The sequence below is a fragment of the Perca fluviatilis genome, chromosome 12 (genome assembly GCF_010015445.1).
Source record: "Perca fluviatilis chromosome 12, GENO_Pfluv_1.0, whole genome shotgun sequence".
NCBI lineage: Eukaryota > Metazoa > Chordata > Actinopteri > Perciformes > Percidae > Perca > Perca fluviatilis.
Genome location: NC_053123.1, coordinates 9,048,617 through 9,067,288, shown reverse-complemented (window position 1 = coordinate 9,067,288; position 18,672 = coordinate 9,048,617). Strand labels below are relative to the sequence as shown.

The 18,672-nt window shown below is 40.3% G+C and overlaps 1 protein-coding gene across 1 annotated transcript in view; it reads left to right on the top strand.

Annotated features, from left to right (window-relative positions):
• Nucleotides 1–18,672, top strand: part of pth2ra (parathyroid hormone 2 receptor a) — an 88,416-nt gene that overhangs the window by 55,039 nt on the left and 14,705 nt on the right. The window contains exons 10-11 of the mRNA XM_039817136.1: nucleotides 6,153–6,247; nucleotides 16,223–16,361. Of these exons, the coding sequence (XP_039673070.1) occupies nucleotides 6,153–6,247; nucleotides 16,223–16,361 (234 nt within the window). The remainder of the gene's footprint in view (nucleotides 1–6,152; nucleotides 6,248–16,222; nucleotides 16,362–18,672) is intronic.

Below are 18,672 nucleotides of genomic sequence, written 5' to 3'. Positions count from 1 at the left end.
GCCTTAGTTAATTATAAGTGCCCTTGTGTGTTAATACCAGAGTGCCAACATGCTATTTGTATCTCAGCTGCACCTTTTGGCAGGACTCCATTGTGGGTTTTTGAATGTTAACATGTACGTAGTAGCGTATGCATGCCCCCTTTGGGGTTGGATGCGGGGGCTGGAGGGGAATCAAGGGGGGGGTGTCTGGCAGGTTAAGGTTGTTACTGTATGGTGTAACCTATTCATTTTTCTTACTCATCTTTTTACTCTTATTTTTTTTTACTCTTGTTATATTGTTCCCATTTTCTGATCTACTGACGGTCGACTTGTCTCTCACTGATGGAATCTCTCTCTCCAACCTTGCCATTGGACGTTTCTACCATTTTATTCCCTGCTGCAACTCGTAATGCCACCTCCTTCTGGAATGGCGGGTGGGCTGAGTAGGTCAATCCACTTCACCAGCTGGAACTTAAATGGCCTTAACTTCCCCATTAAAAGGAAGAGGGTTCTCACCCACCTCAAACAGGTCAACACTCAGATCACATTCCTCCAGGAAACACACCTTCGTGACCAGGCCAGACTTCGCTGTGGTTGGGTGGGTCATCTATTCCATTCAAAATTTCAATTTAAATCCAGAGGGGCTGCCATCCTCATTAATAAAAAAAATTCCTTTTTCGGTCTCTAAGGTGGATGCAGATTCAAAAGGTCGTTACATAATAGTTACTGGCCGGTTGTACCACTGTCTGGTAATTTTAGCCAATGTCTATACGCCGAATTTGGACGACGTACAATTCTTCAAGGACTTTCTGTCACGCTTACCTGACATCAACACACATAGTCTGGTCCTGGGAGGGGATCTCAACTGCGTTCTACCCACTACTCTCGATCGCAGCTCTCCAAAACCTGCTCCACTTTCTAAATGTTCTTCCATTTTTAACAGTTTCTTAAGCTCCTATGGTGCATCCGATATCTGGTGCTTTCTAAACCCCACAAGCCGTAACTACTCTTTTTTTCTCAAGTCCATAAGACTTTTTCGCGGATCAATTACTTTTTACTTGACAACAAATTACTCTCCTCAGTTCGAAGCTGTAGCTACCAGGCTATTGTAATTTCAGATCATGCCCCATTAACTCTTGAACTAGCTTTACCAAATCAGCCTCTATCCAGTCGACAGTGGCGCTTCAATTCAAGTTACTTTCCGACGAATCCTTTCTCGACTTCATGTCCAACCATATTGTTTCCTTCCTAGAAATAAACCGGACTCCGGATGTATCTATTGCAACTTTATGGGAGACATTAAAAGCCTTTATGAGGGGTCAAATTATATCGTACTCTGCCTTCACCCGGAAACGTAAATTGCAAAAACTTAAAGGATGAAATATTGGAAATTGATAGGACCTATGCTTCATCCCCATCACCTGAGCTCCACAAACAACGTCTTTCATTACAAACACAATTCGAAACACTGTCAACTGGACATGCAGAACGCCTCCTCCTGCAGTCACGTTCTAAGTTCTACGAACAAAGAGAGAAATCGGGCAAGATTCTGGCGCATTAGCTATGCCAAGCAGCAGTCCGCCAAAACATTACAGAAATTCGCACTCCCTCAGGTACACTACTACGGATTACGACAAAATAAATGACACATTCCGTAACTTCTATTCGAAACTCTATTCTTCTGACTCCCTTGAAGATCGGACACCCATGGAAAGATTCTTTGAGAACTTGGAGATTCCCTCCATCGACGAAAATGTTAGAGACAGATTTGAGGAGCCGGTTTCCGAAATTGAGATAACAAGAGCTGTCGGAGCAATGCAGACGGGGAAGTCACCGGGGCCTGATGGCTTTCCAGTGGAATTTTATAGGGCATTCTCAAATCTTCTCTCACCGCTTCTGGCTGAAATGTTCGGCGAGGCATTTTGTGCTCACTCTCTTCCTCCATCTTTATGTGAAGCTTCAATTTCAATTATACTTAAGAAGGGTAAAGATCCCCTCGACTGTTCATCGTATCGGCCAATCTCGCTCCTCAACACTGACGTAAAGATACTGGCTAAGGACCTTGCCCACCGCTTGGAGACCATCCTCCCTGATATAATTTCTCCAGACCATGCTGGATTTGTTAAAAACAGGCATTCATTTTTTAACCTCCGTCATCTTTTCAATATTTTATATTCCGAAGCCCTCATATGTCCCAGAGGTGGTGGTCTCATTTTACGCTGAAAAGGCCTTTGATTGCGTTGAATGGGATTACCTCTTCTATACACTGCACAAATTTGGTTTCGGTGATAATTTCATTTCCTGGGTCAAATTATTGTATTCCTCTCCAACGGCCTCAATTCGAACAAACGACACCATTTCACCTCCCTTCCAGCTGCGCAGGGGTACTGGGCAGGAGTGCCCTATAAGCCCTCTACTCTTTGTAATAGCAATAGAGCCCCTTGCCATAGCCTTGCGCAGGGACAATAGCATTCGTGGTATACATTGAGACAATCAGAATCAGAATCAGAAAATCTTTATTGCCAAGTATGTTTACACACACAAGGGATGTGTCGTGGCATCGTAGGTGCAAGTCACATTAAAGCATTAAAGCAACATGCACAAACACACCGAGTCGCCATATGCGGTGCCATCTCAACTCTCTCCTAACTCTCGCAACAGATACAGCATGACATGAGGAGAGGAAAGGGAAACAAAAAAGCGGCTCTCAGACTATCCTCATAAAGATAAGAACAGTGTGGGAACAGGAAAAAACACCACAGTACATTTGCACTGCTGCACATAACATAACACAATACAACATAACATAAATGTACAGTTGCACATTTCGCGGCAAAGGCGTGGGATTGGGGGTATAGGGCATGGGGGAGGGTGGGGATTTGGCCTGCTGAGAAACGCACAGCCCGGCAGCCCACTAGTGTCTCAGTCCGCAGAATGTCACAGCGATAACACAGCACGTTGCCGTGGTGACACCCCTGAACAGTCCAGAACCGATACGAAAATCAGCAGGCACTGGGGAAGACGGGGGAGGAACAAGAGCGTCTCGCTTGCAGAGCCCCAACAGGGTGACTGTTTGTTTCAAGAAACGGCCTTGGCAAGGCCGTTCAAGATAAGGGGGCCGAAAGATTACATTTGTTTGGTGTAACGAATGGCTGCTCTAATTTAACAGACATTCTATTGTTCATCCGTTCAACTGGTAAATTTTTCTTTCCAATTCAGTGACCTTCTGCATGATGGTATCCAAGCCGCGGATCATTACCATGTTGTATTCCATCACGCGATTAATAGTCCCAGTTTGCACACTGATAATCCCAGTTTGCAAACTGATCGCTTTTCCAACAGCTTCAGTCAGGCCAGGCAGCTTCCTTGGGCTTTGGACAGCTACCAGAGTCTTTTTAATTTCTCGATAAACCAGGGCGAAGCATCCTCCAATCAGCAGTTATCATAGTTCCGAATAGGTAGAGATCCTCAACGTCCTCCACGGAGAGAGCAGAGAGACACACGACACGCCATTTCTCCCAGCCGTCCATCGTATACCCCGCAGAAAACATTCCGTCAGGACATGCTGGCTCACCCGTACCAGTGCTCCTCCTCGAGAATACAGTGTCAATTGTGCTGAGAGACCAGTTAATCAGTTCCATAATTTGGGTTTTGTAGAGCCTGAGCCTTGCAGGGAGAGTCTCTAAAAAGTTAACAGCAGACAACACGAGACAAGATGGCAAGCAGGGTAGGCCTGGGAGGGAGAGGGAGAGAAAGCGACCGCCTTCACTGAGAGCAGAAAGAGAAGACAAGGAACACAAAGTTTTGCTCTTTGCAGACGACCTGCTTATCCTGGTATCTGACCCGATGAGCTGCATCCCCAAGATCTTAAAATTATTAAAAGATTTCGGCTTGTTCTCTGGATTTAAACTTAATATTCACAAAACGAACTACTCCCGATCAACGCTGCATCAGAGCAATGCTCGCTGGACTCTCTTCCATTTAAGGTCTCACCTACAAAAGTTCACTTATCTTGGCGTAGTTGTAACATGGCAATATGCTGATCTTTTTAGATGCAATTTCCAACCTCTTCTGGGTTGAACCAAATTAGATCTGGAGCGCTGGTCTGGGCTCCCCTTATCTCTCGCAGGCCGCATAAACGTGGTTAAGCCGCCTCGGATTCGTAAAACCATTCTTCAGAGACCCCGCTCAGAGGGCGGTCTAGCCCTACCAAAACTTCCAGCAATATTATTGGTCCTGCAACATACGTTCTCTGTCCGCCTGGCAGTCCAAGCCTGCAGACACTGAAACTCCATGTTGGCTAGCCCTGGAAGCATCGTCTGTCTCCCTTATTTCTCTTCATTCCATCCTTTGCTCAGCACTTCCTTGGGCTCATCCTTTGCCAAAATTCCCCATCAATCCAATCATTCGTGGATCTGTCAAAATTTGGAATCAATTTAGGAAGGCGCTCAAGTGTAGAAACCTCCCACTTAGAACCCCCATTGCAAAAAAAAAAATAAAAAAATCAGGCTTTCCCTACATCCCTCACCGATGGAACTTTCGGAATTTGGAGACTCAAGGGATTAGTTACTTTAAAGGACTTATTTACTTATTTTATCTACTGTGTTGCACGGGCGTGCCCTTCTTTCTTCCCTTTTGTTGCCCTTTTTTTGGGTGGTGGGGGGGGTGGGCGCTTTGAAGCCCCCCCCCCCCCCCTTTTGGCCTACTCCACTCTGCTAGCCAGAAGACTAATATTGTTCAAGTGGAAGGAGGCTTCTCCCCCTGCCTTTGCGCACTGGGCTCGGGAGGTTTTGCAATCACTGAGAGTGGAAAAGATCCGTTACACCATGCGTTCTTACTGCAGTTAACTTGATTTTTAATTTTTTTTTCTTCATTTATTTATTTATTTGTACATATGCATGTATGCATGCATGTATGTATGTATGTATGTATGTATGTATGAATGTATGTATGTATGTATGTATGTATGTATATATGTGTTTATATATATATATATATATATATATATATATATATATTATTTTTTTCTCTCAATTCTTTGTTATTTTTCTTTTTTTTATATTGTTGATGTGTGTAACCCTTGGTAATTCATATTGCTCTTGACTGCCTGCTACCTGGGGGTGGGACGGGTGGGAAGGTGGGAAGGTGGGAGGGATCATGTTCAAATCTATGAGTCCTGTGATTGCTGCATAGTTTATGCAGCAATCACAGGACTCATAGATTTGAACATGATTGTTCGTAACTGGAAAATTAATAAATAAACCTTGTTTAAAAAAAAAAAAGAATTTGCAATTGATATACAGCTACATGTTTACATCATCAGTTTACCATCACTCAAAAGAAACTCATCCACCGGGAATTTTAAAATGGATTCACATTGCGGTAAATGATATGCCAAACACCTGTCACATACGGTTATAGTTACAGAAATTGGAACAGACATCTCATAATCTCTGTGTGCCAAACGCACGGTTTGAGTTTATCTTATTTACAAAGACGTGATTAGACGGCATTAATAGTCATCACAGTCCTTAATGACCAATATTGTTTGGAAAAGTAATAATATGGCATTGTGTGTGGGTTCACTTTACACATATTTCTGGGTTTTCAGGGTCAGACAGAACTTTCTCATGAAGATGCATACTAATTATAAGAGAAGCATTTCCTCCTTGATACTGTCAAACATACTCACTCTAGTCAAGTCATTTTTTCTTTTGATTTATTTATGATAATAATGAAGGATAGATGAAAGAGATAACGAATAGACAACTTATTTTTATTCATGAGAAATGTATGCAGCTGCAAGATAGGATTGAAAGGATGATATAGCCCCAGGCTGTAGAAAATGTAAGCTTTAATTTGCACTTTGCCTCAGCCTCATTAAAGTCTCAGAGTAGAAACCCCAAAACTTGGCATATAAAAACTTGGTTTTGGTTATGAAAAAATCTGTTGACTCTACAGACCACCACAATCGTTCTCAAAATTTAACTTGTTCCATTCTACTTGTTAATATTGTGACAAATGTACATATAATAGTTTCTTAAAAGCCAATCATTAACAACTAAAAATGAACTTTTATTTTCCAAAATATATTATTTATAGCAACAAGAACCAATATCACGTACATGTTCTGCATAAATTAAGAGCTTTCCATCTCTGTTCTTTTGTTTCAGCTCAACTTCATCTTGTTTGTGAACATCGTACGAGTGTTGGCCACTAAAATCCGAGAGACAAACGCAGGAAGATTCGACACCAGGAAACAGTACAGGTTTGTACTAAACTGACTCTATCTATAAAACCAGCAGCTGTCCTCTTTATGTCCAAGGTTGGAGTTTGACCTAAACTGTGTGCTGCAGATTTGTGAAAAATTCTGTGTTCAGATACGATAATGTTAAGTGACTATGGTGATTAGAGAAGGTGACAGAATGAAGGTTTAAATTGTTAACAAGTGGAATAACCAGAATATGTCCTTGCCATATGAATGCTGAATGCATAATGTTGTTTGTGCACTGAGAGGGGGTGGGGGGTGAGGGAAGAGATTTAGCTGTTCAGCGTAGGCCAAGAACTTTCATAATGAGCCAAAAGTGAGGACGCAGGTCATTTTCAACCTTAGAGGATAAGGCTGGTGTTATTCTATGTTTTCGTTACTGTTAACAAATCCCATTAAAAGACCAAAATCAACAAAGACATAATCTGAGATTTGTGCTTTATCAACAGAGTAGATTTGCTTTTCGTATGCTATTCCCTTTATGAAATTAGGTTTCAAACGGTGACATGTTTTATAATGAAATGTATGTGTTTCTCACCGACTCTACATATGAATACAGTACACATGGAGAGCTACACAATGAGTAGATACATGAAACACACTTACACAGTGGTGTAGTAATTGATAAAGTACCGGAGGGCAACTATGGCTATGTGCCCTGTAAAATTGTGGCTTTTTTTGAAGGTTATTTAACCATTGCTCCTATGTGGCTCTTATTGTGGCCGGCGTGTGGCGCCTCATTTCCCCGTTGTTGCATCCTCCAGAGCAAGTTTGAAAATTGTGACCTGTACACGTTCAAAATTCGTGATGTGTACACGAAATAAACTTCAAAATCGTGACCTGTAAACGTATCAATAAATCATAATAACGTGACTATTTCACGACCTGGCGTGAGACTGGGTTGCACACACATACCTGCGGTGGCACACATATACCGATATTGGGGGTGGAAAGCATCACAGGAGGACAAGAAGCACGTACATACTCTTGTGTGATTATTTACTAAAAGTTACAGGTGTGTGTATGTATGTGCGTCTGTTTGATTACAACTCAGCCATGAAGACTCGTTTGACTCATAAACAGGGGTGCGTGTGCATCTGCATGGCACATACGTGCACACTTGTGACTCTTAACCCTAAAAGCAAGTGAACACTGTTATCACTGAGGCAGGAGAAAACAAACTGAAGTGAATATCAATCAGGATGTCTGGTGATTGTTATTATATATTCTCAGTCATATCACTGGTCTTATAGTTCTAGACAGTTGTGCCAATCACAGTTAAACCGACTCAAAACCGGAAAAAAATAATATTGATTTGGTGAAACCATTTATGATACCTGACAGAGCAATAATTCTCATGTATCTCACCACGTTCGTGGTTACATCAAATGAATGTTGCACATTTGCGCGCGCACACACACACACACACACACACACACACACACACACACACAAACACACACACACACACACCAGCGCGTGTGTCAGATAAAAATATTATAATTACAGTGCATTTTCTAAAAAGAGCCCTATTGAATGCTGCAAGCGAGGTTGCTTTATGCAGATAAGCAGACACTTAATCAGAAAAAATGATAGTGATCAGTAACCTGGAAGCCATGCTGAAAGATCAATGCAAGCCAAATACAGCACATTTCATAAAGAAAAACAAAAGTGAAGCAGGGTTCCCAAAAAAGGATGTACAGAGAAAGGAAGCGGGCGAGGGATGATAGATGCATCACATTTATTTTGAAAAATGTGAAAGTGAATAGAACTTTCAAAGAATGAGACAGATTTTCAATGGTGATTAAACTTACCCACTAACAATATGACAGTCCCAGTACCTTGCTGGTAATTAAAGCAAACACTACAGTTTATTACAACTTGTGTTTTATTTCTAAAGCTCTGGTCATCAGTTCCATCAGATATAATATCCCTGAGATCATAAAATGAACATTGTTATTATTATTGAATATTATAATGCATACATTTAGTGACCATGATTAAAGAAATTGAGGTTTTTAAATTTTAACAACTTAAGGTATTGTAAAAAACAATCCATTTAAAATTTGCATTTACTATGGTTAAGTATGGCTACTCAAGCAGATAGCATGCATATATCACTTACTTGGACGATTATATATAACAAGCCAAACCAAAAAAGTTCTGATGAAAAAGAATCAGAAGCCTTCAACCTGTTTACCATGGATGCTGTGGAAGCAATTTAAAAAATGTAATTGTTAAAAAAAAGATTACATTACCCTTATTTTACCTAGGCTGAACCCGTGTTTATTCCTTATTTTCACATTTTCAACAGATGAACCAGAAATGCTCCAATAAGAGAAAGTTGTTTTGCAATAATAAAATGTGTGCAGGTATTTAACTGGCTGAAATAATGTTTTGATTAGAATTAACTGACAAATTGTATTATGCATAATGCACATGCTTGTGACAGATTACAGCTGCCACAGTGCAGTGTTTCGTCTATGTTGATTGGCAAGTGGCGGTCAGCCACGGTTAGATTTCTCCCGTCACAGTATCAGAAATGTACAAAAAGCCATCTATCAGCAGTGATTGCAGAGAGCACGTTGGAGAATAGCACGTCTTTCTCCCTTTTCTCCGATCGGAGGACCCGGTTGAGATGGCATGTGTGCATCCTTGAGAACTATAAGTCGTATAACTTATGTTGTCAGTTAATTTAAGCCTGTATTAGTCTATAGTTCTTGCACATTTTTAGTTTCACCTTCACCTGAAGATAAATTGCACGTGGCAGTTGATATAATACAACGCCCTTGATATCATATCATGGCATAGTAGGCTAAACCGTGATTATTTCATACATTCATGTCCCAAAACATATTGGGGGAAGTTCATTCAACATAATTCACATCCAAATAACAATTAAAAGTATGTTATTTGAACATTTATACTCTCCTAACCTGGCACGGAGTTGCCTCCATTTTTTTTTTTTTTTTTTTTGTTTTTTTGGGGGTTTTTTGGTTGTTTTTGTGGGGTTTTTGTTGTTGTTTGGTTTTTTTTTTTTCCCTGGGGCCGTTGCTTTTTTTTTTTTCTTTATTCTTTTTTTTTTGTTTTTTTGCCGTTGCTGCATGAACTTCCTCCGGGACATTTTACAGCTGGTGCACTCCTTGGAGAGGATGTGTGCAATGATTCCAGCCAGTTGTAGCATGTATAAAGTTATATGAACACGTAGACAGCTACCGGCCATCTACGTTACCGCGCCTTTCACAGAGTGAGCGCCCGGTGCTTTTCTTCTGATTCAGAACAGAGTTCATCCACGCCATAGCCTACGTTACCGACTCTGGCTTTGCCTTCGGCCCATCGGTGATGCCCACACTCGTTACTCGAGACCGCTAGTTACGTTTCTCTGACAGAGACTATGATTTTTACTAAGCAACCAAGATGCATCTTCAACCACGCAAAAGATTAAAAACAAAACCGTGAAAATCCGGGCGGTCAATACCGTGTATGGCCAAAATAAGTAAAAGTGATTGTATTTTCTTTGCCTTTTTTGTAATGTATATAAAAACAATTTTAAATGAATTGAGACTCTTTTAGGAAATGTCAGGTACCAGCAAGATTGTATATTTTTTATTTAACAAAGTTATTACACATATAAATTTCAAAACGGTCAAAATGACCATCCTGGCCGTTCTAGTGTGTCTAGTGGAACAGGCCACAGGGGGACCATCTAGCAGCATGTATGCTACTCAGCATTAATGGGCAACCTCTTTCTGAATTCCCCTATAACCGAGCCTTGGAGTTATTTTTCCAAAAGCCAAGAAAAATCAAATGCACACAGCAAGGCTGCCAACTTTGCCACTGAGGCAGTGAATTTCCTTTGCCTGCAGTCGTCGTTAACATTTCCCTCCACTTTACAAAGGACAGAACGGATCATTACATTAAGACAAGAACCTTAAGTTCTCACCTGAACTTTAAGGGATTTTAGATATATAACTGTAAAATTCCTTCTGCATACTAATTGCAAAAAGCACTGCTTTTTAAAACAGGAATCTTCACTTCTGTCAGGTTGATTGCATGCCCCGAGCTGCTGATAGATACCATCCATATGGTCCTCAGAAATTAAGAGGAAATGAAGAACCCTGCATTATTTTCTGTGCTTATTTGATTGCTGTGTGACACTGAGATTTGTTAGAACATAAGATAGATGTACTGTATGCAGATACTTTGAAATCACTGTTAGTACCAGATAAAGTTAACATTGGCCCAATCCCAAAGTCCGGACTCACAGACTTTGGTGCGCGTTCTCGCGAAATTCGTAAGGGCTTAGGGTTGTCCCAATGTGGAATTTCAAAGGGAGGGTTTGAGTACACACTTACTGAGCCCTTTCCGTGAGTCTGCATCGATGCAGACTTCACCAAAGGGAATTACCCACAGTTCAAAGCGTTGTGACGTTTACCGCAGAGACGATAGGGAAATCCGGAAATTACGAAGGTAAACAACAGCACGACACACGACCACGGAACGGACCAACCTGAGGCCTGTACTATGAAGCAGGATTTGGCGTTAACGAGCTAACTTCAGGCTCAACCCAGGATTTTCTGTACTACGAAGGTGGATTAGTTGTTATCGGGTTCAATCGCCGTGGTAACTCATGCTGAACACCTAACCTGGTCGGGAGCAGGTTAAGTTGGAGATTAGAGATAAACCGGTGTAAAAGCACCGCCTACTGACCAATCAATAGAGAGAGAGAGAGGGGTGCGCTGATAAAAGTTAAAACATTTAGAGACCGACAACCCCGTTAACATTCACTGATGGGTATTTTTATGAAATATATAATGGGAGAGAATTACATATCGGCTTCTTGAGCCGTGTGTCGCCAATGCGCATATCGGTTTGAATTATGTTTTTATATATTTTTTTGCTCTCACGATCGCTTCCCACTGCCAGGATTGCAACTGAAATAATAGGCTAAAGCAACGACAGTTTATGGAAAGCACAAGTGTAATTATGGTCAGATCTTCGTCCTGACTGATGGGGAAAGTGATATTGATAAGAGTAATTTACGCATCTACAGCGTGATTGGCAAATTTTTTTTTTTGCCAGCTTTCCTTCCCGTTTTAGGAAGCAGTGACTGTATTGCGTTTTCCCTGTAAAACCGAGTCTGTGTTCTTCATATTTATGTAGAATTATAATTTGCTCTTCTTATATATAACATGCGGCTCTGGTAGATGTTTGTGATTGGTCGTGGTGCGCAAACACCGCCTCTTATGTGAACGCGCGCGCCGCTGGATTAGGAAACCCTGACTTGACTTAACTAGTTGATAACCAGCGTCGTAATACAGGTTATGCGAGACCGCGGTTCTTAGGTTTGGTGAAGCCAGATAACTGAAAGAAATCCAGGACATGTTGATCTTGCTTCGTAGTACAGGCCTCTGTTGTCCAGCTTGTAAAACAAGAGTTTGGAATCAGGTAGCCGTCTCCTGGGTCTTGGCCGTGTGGAAAGCAACAAACTTACAGTTTTTCTTGATTCCTTTGATACAGCAGTCAACTCAAACTCCACATTTTCAAAACAGTTAACACACAGGCCGAAACAGTGGCACTCATGGTCAAAATGAAACATTTTGTTTGCAAAAGGCTCTAACCGTGCCAAAACATTTAAAATATGCAACAAAAGCAAATTTTGCCTTCAAACAACACAACTTGCAAACAAGTGTATGAGCTCTTCCAATCAACCATTACACAGTGGACAAAATACAAAATACAGCACTCAGTGCAAATCAGTGCACCATTGCTCGTCATTGTAGCCTATTACTGTACGGAGCTTTCATGCCAGTGCCATTTGTTGTCAAATTTGCCTTCTTGCAAAGAATTGGATCCAGAATCAGAAATGATTTGATGAAAATTGTATTGATTCCATTGATTCTTATTTTCAAACTGTGGCTGAAAACTGAAATACTGTAAATATTACACAAAATACATGTAAACCAAACCAAAATAAAATCTATTAGAGTATAAGAAATTAAGAAAATAAAAATAAAATCTATTACAGTAAAGTATAAACATCTATTACTGTAGAGTATAAGAAATAGCCACTATTAATACTCAGTCTCTTCTGTCTTGATGATGGGGCCACATGGCCTAACCCTGCACACTGACTGCTAATTGAAGATTTGTGTGAAGGAGTGTCAAACAGGTGCTTCAGTGATTTCATACTGATGTAGGTAGTTTCTAATAGTTAGGAACAGATGGTTTCTGTTTGGTTACCATAGCTAAAACAATGGAGTTTGGACTGCTTGAATGACATCCGTGTTAACTGTTCTGCAAAAGGGTGGGGAAAATGTGTCAATCCAATGAGAAAGGGTTAACATATTTGCAAGAGGTGTCTTCTGCTCTGCTGAGACAGTGATGATGAAAACCAAGTGGATCTCAGTTTCTTTAAGCAGGTCAAAGCAATCAAGAAAAACTGTAAAATGAAAATTCCCAAACCGGCAAGTGTCAGCAACATCTTTGTTATTAAACATCGCCAAGGTAACGTGATCTCCTGAAGTGCTGTCCCGATCCCATTTCTACCTATCTGAGCCCATGTGGCCTCACACACTCAGTCACTTAGTACCTGAGATCAATTAAGTCTGTGAGTCCTTAGTCCTTAGTCCTCAGGGCTCACTTTGGGATTGGGCCATTGTGTGTTTGTAATTCCCATCCTTTTCAGATATTGCTTGAAAGGATCACTGTGCACATGTAACCCACTTATCTCCTTGTGTGTTCATATTGTATTCCTGATGTTGTATTGCAATTAACTGTGGTCTGCAGTGATTGGATTATTAGAAAAAAATGGGCTGTAAGATATTTCACAACTAAAAACCACACATAACTGGAGTAAAGTGCACAAAGCAGCACACAATGCTCTAGGATTATGTAGAATGTCAATAACTAGTCAAAGCATTAAAGACACCTCAACTAAAAATATATTTCTCCACCAGGAAATAGTCCCTGGAGAAAAAAAAACCATTACTTTAAAGAACAAATTTACTCATATGTCACTTCTTGATTTAGATGTGTAAATTAGCTAACTGGATTCTGACTGAAGTTGGCAAAATTTCAAAAAGCTGTTATATGCCTTGGGAAATAGAGACCCAAAGTAAGTCAGGATTTATAATGGAGGTTCCCTTAACACTAAGCCACAACAACATGCTGAAAAAGGTTTCTGCACTTTGTTGTTGCCGTCTAGTAGCAGAGCTGAGGAAGCAGAGGGAATTCTAAAAGTACTTCTCCTACAATGGTGATGAAATGTGAGCTTGGCAACAAAAAAACATCACCGATTTCAGTATGTAGTAGGTGTGGGGGAAAAATAAAATAAAAATCGATACAGCATAGTATCGCGATATTTTCCGTGGCAATACTGTATCGATACACAGACACAAAGTATAGATCTATTATTATATGATAGATTTTATAGGAGTTAAATTTAACAGTTACTTTCAATCAGAAGTCAATTATATTTGACCTACTGCTTGCCTTTATCTGAGGGATATTTAAATGATAGTTTTCCTATTAATTAAGAAAGATGTTTTTTTTCCAAATGCCAAAAGCTGATGAAAATTGTGAGAATACAAAGTAAAGTGCTAAAAATCAAATCAAAAATACAGTTGAGTAGAAATTTTAAAAATAAAGCTGACAAAGACTAAATATATTTTTTATATAATATATAATTTGTTTTCTGTCCCAGAACTCTAATCAATAGACTGATAGTAACGGCTTTATCAAAAGAGGGTTCTCCCCCGGCTTATCAGATGTTAGCCATGACTGAATTTACTCACCCTGCCAACTATGAGAACTATTTTGACGAGGCTGGCACTTCCTCCGACGAGGAGGAGGAAGGAGTATAGTCACGCTGGGTCTAAATTACTCACAATCACCACCCAGTGCCCCCCTCTCCCTGAGTCCCCGTTTCCTATCTCCAACTGTTTTTCTATCCTCTTATCTGCTGTCAGAGATTCCCTTCTTTGTTTCACAGATATTGCGCGGGGCTGAAAATCAGCCCATAGTCAATATAGCCTTAAGCAAGACATAGGTTTGAAGTATGATTTTACAATTTTTAATTAATTACAATAATTACAAAAGATGTTTGTTTGAAGTTTGCATGATACACAATGTTTAGGGATTTCCACAAAAATAATTGTAACCATTGGTATAGTCATAGAAAGAGCAATGGATTATGCAGCTTACATTAGGAGCTAAAATCTACATATAAGACCCACGCACCACACCGCTCTGTCATGATATTTACTATCACAGTTAACTTTTGATTGCTTATTATTGATTACTAAATTGCCAGTAAGTCATACGTAGGTCTCGAAAGAGGGATCCCATTATTTTGTTTTACCAATATTAGGATTATGTTCCACAGCGTGTTGCTGTGGAAAAAGAGGGTGTAGAAATATATTGGGTTTAGAATAAGAATGTCCTGTAGCCTGGGATGGCCTCGCTGTCTCCTCCTGTCTGGCATGTGTAAGATAAGACGGGTTCAAATTTAGTGGAGCAAAAGTGCTCCTCATTTGTTTAATAAACAATTGGAACAGAATGCACCTAATGAAATCTCTTAAAGGAACAGACAATCTCTAGCGCGCAACTGCTCTATCTTCTCGGAGACAGAAAGTCTGAGTGATATCCAACCAATTGGCAGCCCACACGCAATGGCGGAAGGAGGAACCTGAAGATGAATAAAAGAATAGGGAAAAGGAAGGTCCGGGGTCAGACCCAGAAAGACTTTGTTGGTGGTTAGGGAGAGAAAGTCTCGAAGGAGCGGCTGATCCATATGCATATGAAAGATCTGTTTGCAATATCATTTTACTAAAGATTGTTATAGTTTAACTGAACGAATCCTGATTATTCATTTCTTGGTCTGCCTTTCAACGAACACAATAAGTAAAGGGGAAACTTTGAGAAGTGACCGGTGGTTCTTAAAAGACTCTGGCCTTCTGAGCCAGAGTAGAATCGGTCACTTTTTTTCCTACAATATGTTGGTCAGTTTGTCTGCTGGACAATCCCATTATTCTGCAATACAATTGAAGTGCGATGAACAAACGGAGATATGTATCTTTTTAGATAAAACAGATGTTGACAAAGTTTCCTTTTGGGGACATCATTTGAAATTGGGAAGAATTTGAAGTTGGAAAAAAGGTAATAAATTGCTGAATATATATATATAATGTTTATTTAAAATCGCAATAATATTGTATTGTGACATAAGTATCGTGATTATATCGTATGGCCTCAGGTGATTCCCACCTCTAGTATCTAGGTATCTAAGACATTAATCGGTAATCATGAACATCTGCTAATTTATCTCCCTATACTTAACATTGTTGCTTTAATCTTGATTGTTAAGTTTGTTCTGTAGTGTGATGTTAACTTAAATTGTTTACAAAGAATGAAAACTTGCATTGCATACATTTTTGTCTTTGCATTCACATGAAGCTGGCGAGTTAATGCTTTTGCTAAGTTGGTTTTGCTCTGAGAAATACCAATTCCTTATCAAACTCCAAATGGTTTAACCACATAACATACATGTTAAAGTTATATTACAGCATTTTACATTTTATACGTTTTCTTAGTGTTTTTGTTAGTAGTTCTTATTTATTTATAATTTATTTTCCAGGGATATTAAATGCATGGTATGATCATCTTCAATAATAGGGCTGGGTACCGAATTTAATACTTTTTAGGCACTGACTGAATTGCCTCTAAGTATCGAGTATTGAAAAATGCCTCCTCATTCAATACCCAATTTCAATACCTAAGGAGTAAATCTCATCAGCATCAGTGAGCCAATAAGCACGCAGCATGCTTATACCAAGATCTAATCATGCTTGTGATGGCTGTTTAACTTTACATGTCGTGGAGACACGCAGGGAAAAACTCTACGTTACGCACAGAGACGAGGCTCAAAAAAATGTGTGTGTGTGTGTGTGTGTGTGTATGTGTCTCCCTCCATAGGAAACTGGCGAAATCCACCTTTGTGTTAGTGCTGGTGTTTGGCATCCACTACATCATCTTTGTTGGGATGCCTCTTACATTTGAGGGGCCGAGCTGGGAGGTCCGCATGTACTGTGAGCTGTTCTTCAACTCCTTCCAGGTACAGGGTTTTTCAATTATTACAACACTGCAGCTGCTGATACGTTATGAGAAACCCAACTCACTAGTTGCCCTCTTACAGCAAGCACTCCCACAAGCATGAGCCAACTTAAGGTTGCTTCTCACATTCACAGATCAGGCAGTTCATTGATTGTCTATTTGCTGAACTAGCTCAGTATTGCATAATTTAAAGCCCTTTGCATCTCAAAGTCAGCCTAGTAACTGTCCAACCACCATTTCTAGTACACACACACACACACGCACACACACACACACACACACACACACACACGTGTAAAAAGTACTAGAGACCCATACTTGAGTAAAAGTACAACTGCTCTATCAAAAAGTGACTTGAGTAGAAGTTGAAATGCTCTTTAAGCACCACACTTAAGTAGAAGTACTAAAGTATTCAAAAATTTTTGTACTTAAGTATTGCAAGTAGTTTATTTTAAAATCTACTACTCAAGTACTGAAAGTAAAAGTACAAGTATTGTGTTTAATTATTAAAGAAAGCAGTCAAAAGTTTGAATATCATATTGTTTATATTATTTCAAATGTTTAGCCTAAGGCTGTAGCCAAATGAATTAACAAATATTAACAAATATTGAAATAAAATGTACAATTATCACACTGTGCAAGTAAAATGAACATCCTCTCCAGCACAGTAACGATTAAAGCCCCCAAAAAACCTATCACACACTACCTAGTAACGTACAGTGGAAAGTTAGCAAGCTACCAACTTACAGATAATAGCAGCTTCACATCACAGGGTCTCAAACGGTTAAAGGAGAACTCCGGGCAATTTTTACGTTAATCTTGATCGCTATATGTATATGAGTACTGCCGATAGCAAAAAAAACGAGCCAAATCGGTGCTAGCAACACGGAGCTGCTGCAGCTAATGCCGAGAGCTCCCACTCAGCTAAAACGGCAGTTATGGGGGCATAAGATAAAGAGTGTCTTTGTGCCTCTTAACAGACACAAAATGCAATTAAAATGTCTGTGCAACATGAACAGGGCCCTTACATCACAACAAGATGCGTTTAGCAACTTAGCCATTGTTTAAATTCACCTACCCTCTTAGCTGCTAGCTGCCGTCTGGGATGAGTGAGTGTGTTCAGCCAGGCTCCGGTAATAATCATCACGCAGCAGTTCCATGTGTATTTGTAGCATATATATCCATTTTGTGTGCTGTCGTTGGTGAATATGAGTCTCTGCAGTGGCGAATTGCGTGGTAGTTTCCTTAGCCAGGCTAGCAGTAAAAATGTAAAAGGTGCAATATGTAATATTGTATGTAATACTGGCAGCTAGCAGTTAAAATAGTTACTGCACTACCAATTCAAAATACTGGAGAGTCGTTTCCCCCGCCCCCTCCTGTCCAGACTCGAAGTTCACGGAGGTTGCCAGGTTGAGACCGCAGCATTCACAACAATGTTGCTAGACGCTTTTCTCACATAGCCAGACATTACTTCACAGCACAGCGGAGTAGCTAACGTTAGATGCTAGTCTCACATAGCCAGACATTACTCCACAGCACAGCGGAGTAGCTAACGTTAGATGCTAGTCTCACATAGCCAGACATTGCTCCACAGCACAGCGGAGTAGCTAACGTTAGATGCTAGTCTCACATAGCCAGACATTACTCCACAGCACAGCGGAGTAGCTAACGTTAGATGCTGGCTATATTGACAGTCATAAAAGCCCGTGCTCACGCGGAGCCATAGACACGACGCGGAGCTCTGTAACCAACTGACAGACACACTTTTTCGGCTTAAAATTACAGTATGAACCGCTAAAAACACAACAACCTCACCGTCCTCTCCACACGCCAGTCAGGCACACTTCCTCGGCTTAGAATTACAATACGAAACGCTAAAAATACCACTGCCTTGCCGACGGAACACACTTCATTGGCTTAGAATTACAAAACCCACGGTTCGGTTCGTATCACGGTTTTCGGGTCACGGTTTTCGGTTCTGTACGGTTCTTGTTATTTTTTCTTTTAATCTTTAACACTCCAGAATATACTTCAGCATATGATATACAGCTAAAATTAGCATATTGAATGCATGTTGCACAAAACATGCACACAGTGGCAGTTCTATATATTGTTTTATTTCATCATAGCTCTGGGCAGCCTCTCTCCCACTTGACATTTCTGCACGTGACGTGACCTGCAGCGGCACCCCACTCCACTTGAGGAGCGGTCGGCTCAGTGTCTCTCAAAATCTGACGAAAATCTTTTAAACTGACCTTTGTCAATCTGAAATGAAGACAGATTCAGCAACTGCATGGCCTATTTCTCGCTTA